Source organism: Orbicella franksi, chromosome 14 (assembly GCF_964199315.1).
Source record: "Orbicella franksi chromosome 14, jaOrbFran1.1, whole genome shotgun sequence".
Classification (NCBI taxonomy): Eukaryota; Metazoa; Cnidaria; class Anthozoa; order Scleractinia; family Merulinidae; genus Orbicella; species Orbicella franksi.
The window spans coordinates 2,834,462-2,851,032 of NC_138158.1; the positions used below are offsets into that span (position 1 = coordinate 2,834,462).

General features: G+C 40.0%; 1 protein-coding gene across 1 annotated transcript in view; it reads left to right on the forward strand.

Moving 5' to 3' along the window:
* LOC145468709 (uncharacterized) overlaps window positions 1-16,571 on the forward strand; it is a 32,969-nt gene that overhangs the window by 2,157 nt on the left and 14,241 nt on the right. Inside the window, exons 4-16 of the mRNA XM_081452410.1 lie at window positions 240-443; window positions 501-854; window positions 2,136-2,452; window positions 3,054-3,207; window positions 3,529-3,831; window positions 5,771-6,163; window positions 6,989-7,311; window positions 8,195-8,348; window positions 9,467-9,769; window positions 10,704-11,128; window positions 11,983-12,318; window positions 13,312-13,528; window positions 14,375-14,662. Of these exons, the coding sequence (XP_081308536.1) occupies window positions 240-443; window positions 501-854; window positions 2,136-2,452; window positions 3,054-3,207; window positions 3,529-3,831; window positions 5,771-6,163; window positions 6,989-7,311; window positions 8,195-8,348; window positions 9,467-9,769; window positions 10,704-11,128; window positions 11,983-12,318; window positions 13,312-13,528; window positions 14,375-14,662 (3,771 nt within the window). The remainder of the gene's footprint in view (window positions 1-239; window positions 444-500; window positions 855-2,135; window positions 2,453-3,053; window positions 3,208-3,528; window positions 3,832-5,770; window positions 6,164-6,988; window positions 7,312-8,194; window positions 8,349-9,466; window positions 9,770-10,703; window positions 11,129-11,982; window positions 12,319-13,311; window positions 13,529-14,374; window positions 14,663-16,571) is intronic.

Below are 16,571 nucleotides of genomic sequence, written 5' to 3' on the forward strand. Positions count from 1 at the left end.
TCTTGGTATTCATTTGTACTCCTGGGTTAGATATCGTGCAGACAAGTGCCACGTATACAAAAACAAACAAACAAACAAACAAACAAGCAAAAGGGGGGTGGAAAATTGTCTTGATCATCGCTCGACGGGAATTTTTGAACGTCAGATCGAGCTGACCGTTTACGCGTCTTTAAAAAAATTGCGCATAACAAGGTCAGAAGAACGTTGGTTTTGATGACTCTGTCTTCTGTGATTGGCAGATGGGAGCCTGGGAGAGTTCACACCAGGAGACTGGGGAGAATGGCAAACATGTCACTTGGGAACACAAACTCGACAACGACTCTGTCAGAATTTTCCACCAGTGTACAGCGGATTGAATTCGTCCTACCAACTGTACGACACCAAAAAATGTGGTAAGTGGCTATTAAAGGGGTGGAACGGGGGAATGGAGTATATAACAATATGAGACCTGCGGAATATTTTTCCTTCTCTTGAATTCACAACAGAAGCGTGCCCAACAGGGTGGTCCTTATTCAATAAGTATTGCTACAAGACAATCAACTACACCATGGAAAAGAATTGGACTGATGCTAGGGAAACATGTCTGAATATCAACAGCGATTTGGTTTCTATTAAAAGCGAGGAAGAGAACAAGTTTGTGGTGGCTGCTTTCTTCATTGGAAAATCGGCTTGGATTGGACTACGATACGGGACAGGAGTCTGGACTGACGGTTCCAATGCTACATATTTTGCTACAACTCTGCAACCTTCGATTGGTCCGACTGAACGAGATTGCTATGCGCTAGACAACACGTTGCAATGGTTCATCACACCTTGTTCAACTGGATTAAAGCAAGTTGTCTGCAAAAGAATAGGTTTGTATAAAGTACTACACCTCAAGGTAATTTAATCCCTCGATCAGCTGATGCCACCATAATGTATTACCATCATACCATCGTACCCCTCCGTTGATTTTAATTCTTTAAAATACAATGTATACTCGGCTAGTAGACGTGTGCAAACCGGGACTCTTACCTTGAACCATCAAGAGAAGAGAACGATTCGGCCATACATATTCCTTTTCCAATGGCAAATTTTTAAAATCTATTTACAGAGAACCAGCAATCGCTATGCTACAATCCTGGCCAAAAGTCCTTGGGACACTTGACAAAATGCCAACTGGTGACGCATTATTTTGAAGTGGGAAGTCACCATTTATTTGCCGAATCCTCCCCCCTTCCCCCCAGAAAAAAAAAATGTTGGAATAGTGGGTCTACTTTGGATAAATCAACAACAACATTGTGTTGGGGGTGGGAAGGGGAGGTGGACAGAAATACCAAAAGTTGGCAAAAGTGCAAAGTGTCCCAAGACCTTTGACCAGGATTGAAGTTTACGAAAGATGCCTGACTAGTTTAAGGCTGCTCGCATTACTAGAGAACGTAACATCATCCAATCTTTTCTTTGTTATTTTCTCCGTGAGGTCATTGAACAACTGCGTACTCGCAAAATGCATTTCATCGAAGGCTTCCACGAATAACGAACTCGCAAAAACGCGCTTAAAATAACACGGATCATGTTTTGCCAAACTAAAAGATAGCTTCAAAAATATCAGAGGACACTGGAATTCCTCTCTTAGATCATTCTCTCCTATAATCACTTTTTGACAAATTGTTAGCTTTTATTTATTATTACGGACTAACGACATGTACGTTAAAAATTATTCCGCTCCAGCGCTAGCACACGTTGATGAAATGGTTGTGGATATATTAGCCAAAAAGTTAACAATCAAAATTGGAGGTGATACCATACTACAGTGTTTTTTCCTCCTTTAACTTAAAAGTGTAAAATAAGCACCGCGGGAAGTGTGAAGTAGAATGCAATATTACGTACCGATATACCGTATTTTTAGACTTCCTGTATATCAGTGTGTCTATTATTTGAATTGGAAAGTTATCCATCTTCAGTCGAGGCTTGAAGTTTCGTTTTAGAACTGGGAAAAATGTATGGGCAGATCCAGCATTCCAAGAGGGTTTGTCACCACAGCGTAGCTAGTGCCCAGGTTGGCTCCCCCAAAAGCTACAAAAACTGAGAAAATAGCGAGACAAATCACACAATTACGCAAGTAATGAACACTGTATCTGTTTTTCATATTCCAGCTTTTTTCGTTGACAATGAAACATGCCTGAGCTCTCCTCTGGGCGTGGAAACGGGTTTGATAAAAGACCATCAGATGAAAGGAAGCTCCTCTTATAATTCGACAACTCGTGCTCGCTTTGGACGACTCGCGGGACCTGGTGCTTGGTGCACAGAGAAAGCCCCGTACGCTTTTCATGTTGACTTAATTGTTCTTCATTACATCTGTGCTGTCGCCACTCAAGGCTTCTACGAGCAAGGCTATTTTGCTACAAAATACACGCTCGTCCTTAAAACGGATGGCCAGAAAGCGTTGTACGAGGATTCTAACGGAATGAAAGTGAGTAACAGCTCACTTTGAAATGACTTATCTAGAGCAGTTGGCCTGGGGCCGATTATACGAAAGAGGGTTAAGTCTTAACCTCACTGTAAGGGTAACTGAAATTTAACCGGCTGCGCGCACTTGGTATATCTCCATGTTACGGCTCATCTCGGGTTAATATAGCAGGCTTAAATTATTTTCTAGGAGGTAAAGCCTCTTCCGTCAGCCAGAGAATATCCACACCTTAAGGCGAAGCCCACTTTTCGAAACCGTGTACGGTAGCTTAAACATTGCCTAGGCGTTTAACCCACTTACAAGGTTTAAATAGACCTATTCAAAGGCACAACGCTGAAAAAGGGAGGAAGTGAAATGTCACTGACATGCATCTATCTAAATATCGGGATGGGTAAGGCTGTGAATTTACAAAATAAACAGCGCATACTTCGAGCCCATTTTGCATTTTAACAAAAACTCTCACCAGTTGATGAAGCTAAACAGTAGAAACGACTGCTGATTAAAAACTAAGAGGGTGATTATGAGTAGCTACCAAGTGGTACTAACTAATAAAGTAGGTTCTTTATTTAAACATGTCGGCTTGTATTGATGCTTGTATTAATAGGTTCTTCAAGGCAACTCTAATCCGTACGAAGTTTACGTCAACACACTACAGGACGGAGTGATGGCAGACTACGTTAGGTTTATCGTGTCATCTGCGGTAATAACCCCGTGTTTGCGAGTGGAGCTCTACGGAAGACCATTTGATAACGGAACAGGTACTGAAGTTACCTCATGTTGCCAGAGTAGCCATTGTCTTAAAAGGAAATGTTGAACTTCTTGTTGCCTAGTTCCTGTGCGTTTTTTTCAGGCCTTCACGGTCAATTGACTTCAGTGACGTATTCGAGAAGAACGGCCTTGGACCACTTGATCCGAAAACGATTGACCAAGGCGCAATAGCGAGGCCTAGAATCTAGAAAAAACTTCTTGTTGTTGCACCTTTTGAACATGCAATTAGATCACACAGTGCGCATGTATGCATCGAATCCAACTAAAAGGTAATCTCTTTACTCACCATAGATTTCTGCTCCTCAATTTAGGTCCTACTCGTCCACCGAAAATCCACCATCTTAAACAGCATCCAACGAGACTCTACGCCGTAGAAATAAGTTGGCAGGCACCGAAAAGGTACTTTGTTCCCGGTGAACTGAAAGGATACGAGATCATTCTGTTCGAAACAGGTCAGACGGGTCGAATCAATTGGACACTTGGCCCAGAAACAACTGCTGCTATTCTTGGGCCATTAAAGCGAAACACAACATTTTGTGTGACAATCCTTGCATTTGATGAATATGGGAAAGGCCCTGCTGGCGATTGTATTAACATAACAACTCGAGATGGAGGTAAGACTAATAACTGTCATATCAGACCACAGACGTACAGATTACAGACTCGGTCATGGCCGACTAACAGCAAGGGTATTGGACTTCAGCTGTTTTCTTGCCTACTAAGTTTACTAGCATATTTCTACTGCCATTCTATCACGAATGTCGTTCTCTTATTGGCTACGCTAAATAGATCGGTTTATTTTATAAATGTTTTGCAATAAAATATATATCTGAAGTTGTATTCTCTGACTAAGTTGATTGTGGAGTTTTATTAACATCTCCTACTGTAAGAAAAAAGAAGACCTTGTGGTATAGATAGCGGTTTAACTGTGCAGCACCCGGACTTTGAAATCTACTTCCAACTATGATTCGGTCTATTTCTAGTTAAAATATTTGAAAAGTAGACTGAAAACGTTTTTGTTTAGCTGTTATGAAGTGATTACTGTGTAGATTTTAGTTGGTACTGTTTCTAATTTATTCAATTACTTAACGAAATTTTGGAATTGTAAATTTTTAGTCTTATTTTTTGTATCAACTTTAATATCTTAGTCACGGAAACAGTGTGATATTAATTTTTATTCAATCCATTTTGAAATCACTGGCTATCCTTGCAATCTGATTGGCTCTCAACGGTGCGATTTATTCACGAATTGCACTATTTTTTGCTCTAAATCGCATCTTTTTCTCAGCCATTGAGAATGGGACAGTAAAACAAAGCAACAAATCAGATTTCAATATTAGTTTAAAGTAAACAATAAAATTTCAGGAAAATGAAAGGCAAAAAGCCATTCTGTGGAGAATTTAGCAACTAGTATTGCCAAAACTTTGTTGTTATTGTGTTTTTTTTTCCAAAAAACTTGACGAATGTAATTAATTACAGTTTCTAACTGACGATTATCAGCTCCTTCAGGCTGAACACCTACTTTAATGGAAGTTTCCAACTTTCAGTGCCCATTTTGATGAATATTTTGGCGATTTTTCTTCAACATCTGCTCAAAATCCGTATGATACCGAGTCCAGTAAAACATAAACAAACGAAAACCACACAACAACAAATTCAGGGCCATCTCAAGAAGGTAGATGTTTCCAGGTTTCTGGTAGTTTCAAACGAAGCAATAAAAGAGCTCAACTCTGTCGCTGTGAATAAACATAGTCAAAATTCACCCCGCTCCACAAAACAGTGAATGAATGAACGTCTTACGAAGCTGGTGTTAGTCCCGCCATCTTGGAAATATCTTGAAACAAATGGCGCCGCAAGAACTTGACAAGGTCCTGAGTATTGAGTCCTTCGCCGAGGTCACAAAAAGAAACGGAGATGATAACGAGCTGGACTCCCTTAAAATCATGCCATTAAACGGTATGAAAGAAAAAAAACGTACCATCCACTGGGCATCGTGCACTCGAGGGCGTTTCACAACTCAAAAGAAATCCATCGCAGAATTACGCAGGATGCACCTTCAAATTCCTTCTCCAAAGACAATGAAAATTCTCAGCCTCAACCACAGAAGAAAGAAAGACCTTCCATCATTGATTCAAGCGACGAGAATTGAACTTTTATACCTGAAGCAGACTATTTTCGTTCTGACTTCAAAACCGCTTGTTTCTTTGTCATGCTCGGATGAGTTTTCGTCACGACATCGTTTTGCATACTAAATGAGACGTAAAGGCGTTTCCGGTTCCGCTTTTTTTTTTAACGAACCGGCTACTGGAACAATACACCAAAAGTCTAAAAATTAAGGCGATAAAATTGTGCGATTTCAAAATGGATCTAATAAAGTGGCAATTGAACTTCATGTCGTGCAATTTTGGTCTGAAATCATACTTGTGATTTCAAATCGAACTCGCGCTACGCGCTCGTTCGATTTTGAAATCACGCGTATGATTTCAGACCAAATAGCACTCCACTCAGTTCAATTACCATTATTAATTACTTTTGTTATTCCCTGTTTTAAAGCATGTCCAATGTCTTGGACAAGATATCAGAACTCCTGCTATTTATCTGTAAGTAAACCAGGAAATTGGACACAAGCTAAAGAGGGATGTGTCAGTCGAAACTCTCAACTGGTGACCATCGCAAACGATGACGAAAACAGCTTTGTTGCAACACTGGCTACTAACTTTTCTTGGATAGGTGTTGAATGGAATGACACCATATCGGATTACGTATGGGTGGATGGTTCAGATATTGCATTTACTAACGGGTGGATAAGTAAACAACAAAAGAAAAGTTGGTGTGTCGGTATCTGTGACAACCTCTCAAGCGATCTTCCGAGCGGCAGCGCTCTTGCAGGTTCATGGTATCAAGATGAATGTGTTCGTCTCAAATCTTATGTCTGTGAAAGAGAAGGTAAAACGTGTGAAAACTGGGTAAAAATAATTCATATCACAAAATCGCTTCCCTCAAATTTATTTCAGTTACGTTTGCTGTTGCACTAGCCAATGTTTCGAGCCAATGTTTCGAGCAACTTGTCTTCCAGGAAGTGCATCTCAAACACCTTGAAAAATTGGTTTTATGTCAAGTACGTCTTGCTTTGCCAAAGTCCTAACCGTTTCTTCTTATTCTCCCTTAATTTTTACTTCTCGTATTGTAAATATTTTTGATTAGCCGCTATTTTTAGCAGCTAATCACAAATATTTACAATGTAAGCAGATTTTTTAAAACATAGTATTTAGATCTTGTTATTTTTATGTTAAAGTGTCTTCATTTATTTGTTTTATTACTGCTCTTTTAGCCTGACACTTGAACAAAGTTACTTAATTCCTTGTGTGTTTTTTGTCTTACATGTAAGTCTTTTTTCAAAATACTATTAATTTCAATTTGAAAGTGATTTCTTATACCAGAAAAATGACTTCAAATATCGTTAGATAGCTCCATTAAAGGAAACGTTTTGAGACAAATCACAGGTGGAAAGGGTGGAGTGTTCCGTTGTGTAACCCTGTTAACGTAATTTTGATCCACACATATTTCATGTCGTGCTTTCTAAAACAAGAATCGCAAAGGAGAAAAGATTCGTTATTAAGTCTAGTATTCGCTACATAATGTCTGTACTTAGTTCTATTCTTTGTATTGATGTAATGTTTAAGGTTATTTGGGTAAATTACATCACTAAGTAGAAATTCGGTAGAATTGAGAGAATGACATTTTGAAAGTAAATTGCCACTTTACTTACAGTGGCCCACGAAGCTGATAACAAAACGTGCAGCAACATGGCTGTTGGGCTCGAATATGGATTATTATCTGATGATAACATAACAGCGACCTCTTCGTTACACGACAAAGTCCCATGGAAAGCTCGGCTAGCGGGAGAGGAGGCCTGGTGCCCACAAGCAAACTCGTCTGTGGAATACTTGGAAGTCGCGCTTGATTCTTTACACCGCATCTGCGCACTGGCCACACAAGGCCTTCACGCGATTGGTGCTTACATAACGACGTACCGCCTTCAGTTGTCCATTGACGGTTCAAAGTGGGAATGGTACAACAACGGTAGCAGTGAGGTAGACAATTTGCAAATAGGAGGGGCAGGTTTCCTTTAAGAGCCAAAACAATTGGGTCAGATAGCAGTTCTCTTAAGGTCTCACATGAATGGCTTGATTCCCACAACAAAATACAGAATAAACTACAGAACCAATGCCCCTAGCTCCAAAAATGACAGCTGCTAACAAGCAAAAGAATTACAAACCTACGAGAGCTGCTACACTTCTGAGATACCATAAATCCGAGAATTAGCGCCCCCCTTGAATAAGCGCCCCCTTCAAATAAGCGCCCTTCCTAACAGCCAAAATTTAAAATAAGCGCCCCCTCCCCTCTCCCGATCTTGTGGACGAGTAATGAGACAACAAAGGATGTATAGTTTTCGTCGTGTAGTATTAGATTTGCACATTTTTTCAGTTTGTGAACACGTTAAGTTTTAAGAAAATTAGAAATACTAACGGTGCCACGATTTAAACTTTAGGATCAGCTTTTTATGTCGATAAACAGCTTTTGTTGCTGCTTATACGCAGATAATGTATCAAAAAAGGATCGTGTCAGGCCACGATTTGAGAAAAATTTAATAAGCCCCACCCCCCCTCCCCCACCTCCTGTCGAATAAGCGTCCCCCGTCTTCTTCTAATTTTGAAATAAGCGCCCCGGGCGCTTATTCGAGGATTTACGGTAATTGCGTCAAGTCCTTGTGTTATGTTCAATGGTGAACTTTTCCCGCGATGCATTTTAAAGACAAACATTTTGTTTCAAGTCATACTAAAATGCCCTCTGATTATACATTCTGCTCGTTAATATCCCCTCAGTGAGTATGGAAGCAAGCAGTGTTTGCATCGTAACTCAATAGCAAGGTTTTTTAATTTACCAGTGAATGACCCTTAATGCTTTGTCTTCTAGATTTTACAAGGAAACGACAATTCGTACGAGATAGTTAAACACGATTTTATGCCGTACATAGCCACGGCTCAGTATGTTCGTGTCTGGCCAGTGAGCTTCTGTGTCCATCCCTGTCTTAGAATTGAGATTTATGGAGAGCCTATAACAGCAGGAGGTTGGTACCGTAAAAACTTATTAATACAGGGAAATGTTTTGCGCATTGTTCGAATTATGCCGTGTGTTCACCCGAAATTAATTGTTGAAGAATCGCTTTCCACTCTAGTAACATTGCATACAACACTTGGCACTATAAACTATCGGCAACATTGCAAGCAGTGGTATGGTTAACTATCAGTGAGCCATTTGGTGACTTCTTGGGTTAAGAATTTCCAAATTGTCCACGGCCACCTACCCTGCTCGAGTTTTCCTCCTGAGCACAAATCCAAAATGACCGCGGAATGTTGCGTTTTCAAATCTTCCCGGCGTAGTGCTGACAGAAAGCATTTGATGCATTTTCAGAGTGAAAAGGCCGTTTTCAAATTTCTCCGTGGTGTAGACAGGGTCTGAGCTAATTATGTAATACTTCGTGGAAACAAGTTGAACTAAATGGTGTCTGAGACTGAATTCGTTTAACAGTTAATCGTAAGCGGTGCATATATTCCTTGACTTGGATCAAAACTAATTTCTTCCAACGAAAATTCCAAGAAATGTAAGAATAACTGTAAAGAGAATTTATGCCGATACATTGTACTGAACTGACTTTAGTAGCTCTCTGTTGGGTCGCACTAGTTTGCTGAAGATGATATGATGTACAACAAACGATCAACTCGTGAATTGGCATTTCTTGGCCACTTATACTGTGGCGGTTTTAATTAAAACTCAAATAAAAGTTAATTGTTAACCATGTCCATGGTAATTAAATTATCATTTTCAGTAAAGGTGGGGCGAAAAAGGCGCCCCACGGCTGGTAAGCGGGTTAAAATACATAGCATAAATGTTAAACCGAAATGTGGCGATAAGGGAGCGGAGAGAGGGAAAAACGTTTTCGCCAAAAGATATACTCGCTGTGATGGTGAAAGCAAAAGGGAATATTTGAGAATGCGACCAGTCCTTTATACTGGCGAACAGATAACACTCTTCAACATGATTGGCTGTTATGTTACATGACCGACCACCACCGGATTAATAAATATGTGCCTTGACTACAATAGGTCAATTTATCGACATAAACAACATCATGCCTTGGCTTGATATTTGGTTTTTGGTGTTGACCTCAAAATTTTTGTGTTACAGGTCCACCAACTAGTCCACCAACCAATTTGTCAGTAGAGATGGCGTCGATGACAACAGCCGTCTTAAGATGGAATTCTTTGGCAAACTACTCCGCCGGGGGAGGAGAAATCCGCGGTTTTAAATTATTTTTTTCCAAAATAGGATCGGTGAATCAGGATGAGAGTGTTAGAATGATTTCAACTAAGACTGAAAGGAAGTTTAAGAACCTGGAACTGAACACCACCTATTGTGCATCGCTGTCAGCTATCAATAATTTTGGGGAAGGTCCACGGAGCGAATGTGTCGAGCTGAACACTCCATCAGGTATTCTGCGCTTTCTGCTCTTGCTAGAGCTGTCTTTCGTTAAGTGCTTGGTTTTTTTTCTCAATCATAACAGAAATAAAGCTGAATAACTCAAGTGCACGGCGGAAGATAACTCGCGATTAGTCTTAATCTGTCTCGAATTAAAAAGAAATGATAGAATGTTAAAAACTAGTTAGCTTGTTTGCAATGCAAGGCTTCTCAACCGCTCAATGCGCGAGTATGTGAACATTGAGAATAAGAGAGCGATCATGATGATACCCTCTCGTTGTAGCTCTTGGTGGATTCATCATGATGTGTTTTTACCAACAAACTTCACTCTCAGAGACCCTCTCCACGCAGAAAATTAGTGGCTTTCAACAAATTGTTAGAAATCGTGAGTAAATGTCACGGCAGGTCGTCACAGCAGCATATTGTCCAGGAGAAGAAGAAATTCTCGTAGTTACTTTAAGAAAGTGGAGGTAGCTTGAGTTCTGTTTGAGAGCCAGGTTTCCGAGAACGTGCAGATATCAGGGCTTTTTAGTCAAACGCCAGCATCAATGAGAGGGTCTAACATCAGCTTTTTCCGTCCCGTATCCCGCGTTCCGTCGCTACTTTTGCCTCATTCTCACCGGGCTGCCCCACTCAAGATGTTTAGCCTGATCCCGCCTTGTTAGAGTCGCAATTCTCCGCGTTACCTCTGTATTTTCTGTTTTCAATCCCGCAACCCGCCTTAGTTTTTGAAAATACCCCGCATCTCGTCGGTCAAAATGAGCAAATCCCTCTCTCAATGAAGTATTTTATCCCGCATCCCACCTTCAAAATTTCTGTCATCCCGTATCCCGCCAAACCTGGTTCCTTAGATTTCTAGAACTAGAATACGCTTTATCTTTTTATGGTGTAGGCTAAGGGTTTGGTCAGTGTCACTAAATGCTAATCGCCCGTATTTTCTCCGCAGCTTGTTTACCCGGCTGGACCAGTTATGGCGGCCATTGTTATCGATTCATTAACACACTGAATTCTTGGGTAGACGCGGAAAATCATTGTCTCAATCTCAATTCTGATTTGATGACCATTGACAGAGACGCTGAAAATACACTCGCACAATCATTGGCTGAGCAGAGCAACGGTTGTGTGTGGATTGGTTTAAGATTTCATAAAGATGTGGCTCAAATGAACAAACAGCTGCAGTGGAGTGATGGCGCCTCTGTAAACTTTACTAAGTGGAATGTGATCACTCCGAGAAATAGACGCGACATTCCGTCGAGTCCCAGGGATGGAAATAATTATGTGTGTGTCTCTTATGATGTACAGAGTACCTTTTGGGTAAATGAATCTTGTTCGAAAGACTGTTCCTTTGTTTGCAAGAGGAAAGGTAGGTCAAAATAACGCACAAAGTTTCTACATTAAGTATGGTTGGTCAGTCACTGGGTAGTCAGTCAGTCACTGGGTCAGTCACTCAGTCAGTCCAGTGCGTCATCTGTCAGTCAGTCAGTCAGTCAGTCGGTCAGTCGGTCGGTCGTTCGGTCGGTCGGTCGGTCAGACAGTCAGTCAGTTAGTCAGTAAGACTATTTTTCGGGGGTGACTTTGTATAGCACAGCTCTTATTCATTTTCAGCGTAAAAGAGTTAATAAAACCGGGCGAATATGTACCTTACGTTTACTGTTCTTAAACGAATAATTAACTCTGAATAACTGTTGAAAGTCAACCTTTTCTAAAGAGTAAATGAATCTTTACTTAAGCAGTTTTTCTTATTGAATTCATTCTTGTCGTGATAAACAGAAATAAGAGCTCTCCTGAATTTATTTCGCAAACTTCCTTTTTGTAATGCCTTGAAACGTATAGCTTAAACGGGCCAAGCAATGATGATTAAAGAAATTTTTCAGATGTACTTCCAAATGAAACGAAACTTTAAAGATGTTATCTAAGGTAACAATACACCAAACAAGTAAGAAGTAATAATAAACCTAATGAAATAAGCAGAGGTGATTACGCAATGAGGAAGGTTAAATCTTGAAAAACCACCTTTATTTAGTTTGGGTGTTTTAATCATTTCTTTGGCGTTATTCTGCCTTATGAAACTACTGAATTAAAGAGTAATAAAAGCAATTACTCGCAATATCGTAAAACTGATTGCCCCTTTAAGACGGATTACAAAAGAAAAAACTTGAACAAGGTGGCCATTTTTTTTCAAGATGCACCTCCGTTTTTCACGCTGCTCCTTTTAATCATCGCATTTCATTGCAGATTACAACTGGCCAGACCAAAGCTGCTCAAATTTACCTCTTGGCTTGGAAAACAGAGCCATACCAGACTCATCTATAGACAGTGAGAACAGTGACTTTGACACTTCACCTAGTGATGCACGTCTGGGTGGGGCAGAGGGGTGGTGTGCTCCTTTGCCTGTCCTCGGTGTTTACCTAAAAGTTGACCTAAGGTCGGCGCACGTTATTTGCGCAATCGGCACCCAGGGTAATTTAAGGGGAGATGTAGCGTATGTTCGGAGTTACCAGCTGGAACTGGCGGTTAAAGATAACAACATCGAATTTTACAAAGAAAATGGAACCATAAAGGTTTGTTACTAAACAGCACAAAAGCGTAATGGCTTTAGCCCTGGCAGGAGGGGAGAGACTTTTTCCGGTGGATTTTCCTTGTACCTTTTAAGAAACCTAGAATGATTGAAATTCAATAATCAACAATGGTATTTGATAATCTCTTTTGTCTGGGACGTGCTTGTGAGCTGGCTGGCCAGTCTAACTTAACAAAACGTTTTGAATTGAGCCTCGTAGGGGTAGAAGAAAACTTGAGCCACGTCTCTCTCTTGTTAACCTCGGTTTAATGAACTCAGTTGCGGTTTTTAAGCCACGCACAATATTACCTTTACTAAGATAGAATATAAAAACATCAAAAAAAAAAAAACATCAAAAGAGTTATATCATAATAAACAATAAAGAAACAAGGATGGAGACTTGAAGATTAAACGGATTACAAACGACGAATTTGTAAAATGTGGGCTAAATTTTTCACGATACGTAAACCGTGACGTAGTTCCTTCATGTGGTCTCTTTTCAACAAGACTCCCCTTCGCGTTCACTGGAAGTAAATTTCTCCTCCTAAAGACGCAAGCCATTATCCTTTTATATGAGATTTTTAAAACGGAAAAGCTAACCCTTCAATACACCTTTCATAGAGAACGGCATATTTAAAACCAACTGCATCCCTTAAAATACTTGAGTGAATCAGCCGTGCTTTTCAAAATGTCTCAAGCAGACGCACCTATCGTTAGCTTATCGTTCAAATATTAAATCACCTTTTTTGTACCCTTTTCTGTACTTCAGTTTGTGAAATACGCACTATTTTATACAACCTCCACATGAAATACTACTTATTTCGGGCAGAGCCTCAATATAACTGTATAGTTCATTAAAGTGAAGACCCAGTGTCTCCAATTAGCCCACATGGGCTAAATACATTGACACTTAAATAAAGTTCTTACTCACTTACTTACTTACCGCTCAACCTTAACTTACGTCCTCTTAAGTTCTTCCATGTCATTTAGAGCAAAGAAAGTGACATGTCATTCAAAATGCTGCACTACTAATTATTTCAATGTTTGGTTAAATTTATTTCAGACATTTGAAGGTAACGACAACAATTATCATGTGAAGAAGAACTATTTACAACCTGGTGTGGTGGCGATACTAATCTGGCTGACACCGACGGAATGGTACGATAAGGCCTGTCTGAGACTGGAGATTTATGGAGAATCAGATCTAGAAAGAGGTAACTGTTGCTGTTGTATAGGTATGGTATTTCTGTGGAAATGCTATTCTATGAGGGAACTTCTGGAACGAGCATGAATACAACCAGTACACTTGTACGAAACAGGCCGTTCTTTGTGTGCCGATGAATAGCGCGCATCTCGTCTCCTTCTCATGTAAACAAACTAAAACTCGTGGAGACAGGAGTGTTTGCTCTGTAGAAATGTCATTCACGCGACTTAGGTCAATTTGTAAGTTTACACAGGACTGCAGGATCCCTCAGACACACAGAGGTAAAACGGATGAGAAAGGAGTGGTAACTTAAACCTCTTTTACTCTCCATCTTTCTATCTCTCTCTGACTGAATTCACGTTTTCTTAGTCGGTTTGTGAACAGTTCGTAGTATACAACAACTCTTGTGTAAGTCTAAAGTATATGCGATGAGTTAAACTGAAGTAAAATTTTATGATAATAATCTTTCAAATATTATAACTTAGTTTGGTAACAATTTCCAGCCTAACGCCTGTTTTTGTAAATGATTAAGTATAAGCAGATAATATTGCTTAACAAGGAAATAAAAAAATCTTTTGTAAGTGACATTTTGAATGGAATGTAACTTAGTAAAGCGTCATAGACATAAATATCTTGCTTGGATAATTCTGTCCAAAAGGAAAGGCTCAATGAGGTTAGCCCCATGTGAAGCACTAACCCGTGAGAAAAGGCCAGACCACAACACCAGGAACTCCGTGCCCTACACCGTGTTAGTTACGTGTGTTGAAAATACCATAAGTTAGTAGTTTCAGTAGGTATAAGTACTTTTTGGTTTTATTTAAATTCATTTATTATCTATCATTTTTTTTGTTCACAGTGCCCACCCACGCGCCCGAAAACGTGTTCTTTTCATTAACCCCTATCGGCCTGGAAGTCACGTGGGATCCTCTACCTGTGTATTTTCATGGCTATGTTCTTGACGGATACACGGTGGAGATCTGGAAAACAGATAACACATTGCTGGGTGCCTACTCACAAGCCGCTGACTCTTCCAAGGCTATCATTGCTGGAATAAAAGAACACGATAATGTTGCCTGTGTCGCAGTGAACGGTTTTACAAAATACGGAAACGGTCCTTTCAGCGGTTGCACCTTAGAAGAGCATGGTACGTTATGTACGTGATGCAATCTCGTTTCCAGGCTTTTTGCGTTCCTCCTGATCAGTGTTCCTGGGCAAGGCACTTGGCTATCACAACCATTTTATGATTTTTCAGTGACTCCGTGCTCGTCCATCTCCTTAGCCACTTGTGCAGACTTTCCCGTCTCGTGTAAAGTTCTCACACTCCATGTTTCAATCCTTGTAACGATCTTGGGGAAAAGAAGACTCTGCAAGGCAGTTCCCTTCCGGGATTGGCTGTTCCGCTTCATACGCTCTCTCCCGGGTCGTTCCCTTTGATCATTTGATGTGGCTCTTTCAGTCGTGGCTCCCGTAACAAGAGTGCTTTTAACAGGGTGGGTTTGCTAGCCCCACGCGCAACCCTCCTTCTTTCCAATCCGGGCTTGGGGCCGGCCATGGCGGAGTTAGAGAATTGCAAGGGACACCCCCATATAATTACCTGTAATTAAGCGCCGTTCACTGATAAGATAACTTGTTTAGTGGTTTCTCAACTATTTTTTTTAATACTTCTTCCAGGACTAGATCCACCGTCAAACATAACAAAACTAGACTCGACTCCTGTGTCGTTTGTTATACAGTGGAGTTCCTACACCGGAACTGCAACTTTGCTAAGTTACCAGGTGTTGGTTTTACGGGAAGGCGATGTTAAAAAGAACATCACTGTTGCACCAAACACAACATCGGTAACTATCAAAGAACTTGCTGTGCTCACCGAATACTGCGTTCAAATTCGTTTGATAGCTACACGGGCCGTAGGAAATCTAAGTGACTGTTTCTTCGTCTCCACTGATGAATTCAATGGTAAGATTTGATGTTTAGGAATGGTGTATCTTGATAGCGCGCGCGGTCGGTGTAAAACGCAAACTGCAGACTGCGGACTGCAGACAGGGACTGGTGTGAGGGTAAAATACAGACTGAAGGTAAAAAGCATAATGCATACCGGGAATAACAAGGAGACTGCGGACTACATACTTTTTAAGTATATATTATATTATTGCCATTATTAGTGCCGTAAACAGGGTTATTCAGGCTAAACAAAGCAAAAGTCTACACTCCGATTAGCTTGATTATCACTCCGGTTAGCCTGAATATCATTCTGGTTAGCCTGCATGTTTACGGTTAACTCTCAATGATGGAGGTGGTAACACGATTCAGTTAAAAAGTCTGAAGTATTTTAATTTGTGTATTTATTTTTTAATAATTTAATGTTATTTTGGATTGGAACCTTTCTGTCGATCACCTACGGGTGAGAAAGCTTCCCGTTAAAATATCATTATTATAAGTCTGCATTTACCCCTAGTCCGCAGTCTGCAGTTCACAGTCTTCATCTTACACTGACAATGGCTTGACACTCTTCAAAGTACTGATAAGCTTTATTGTTATTCCGTGTGTTTTTAAATTAAGATGATAATGATGAGGATGAGGATAAGATGGTGACGATTTAATAATACGAATAATACTATTATTATAAAACTATGTTAATTTAGAGAACTTCTGTATCAGTTGGGAGATTTCAATATAGTCATCTTCACATTGTAGCACATCAAGGAGTGGTTCCTTTATTTTATTTCGGAATTTAAATTTAATTAGTAATTTCACTAAATGTGGCGTGGAATTCCAAACTGAGACGAGTGATTACATGACTGATCGGCTCGTAAATTGATGAAATAATTAATGAATCTGATTGATAAATTGATGGTGATTGCTCAAAGTTCCGACTGATTAAAGATTGTTTGATTGTTGCTCGATTGATTGAATAGATGATCCAATGATGAAATGACTGATCGGTTGGTTAATTGATTTATTGATTCATAAGTAGAATGATGAGTGATTAATTGATTGCCGGATTGATCGATTAATTGACCGATTGAATAATTCGCTGAATGATTACTCCTTTT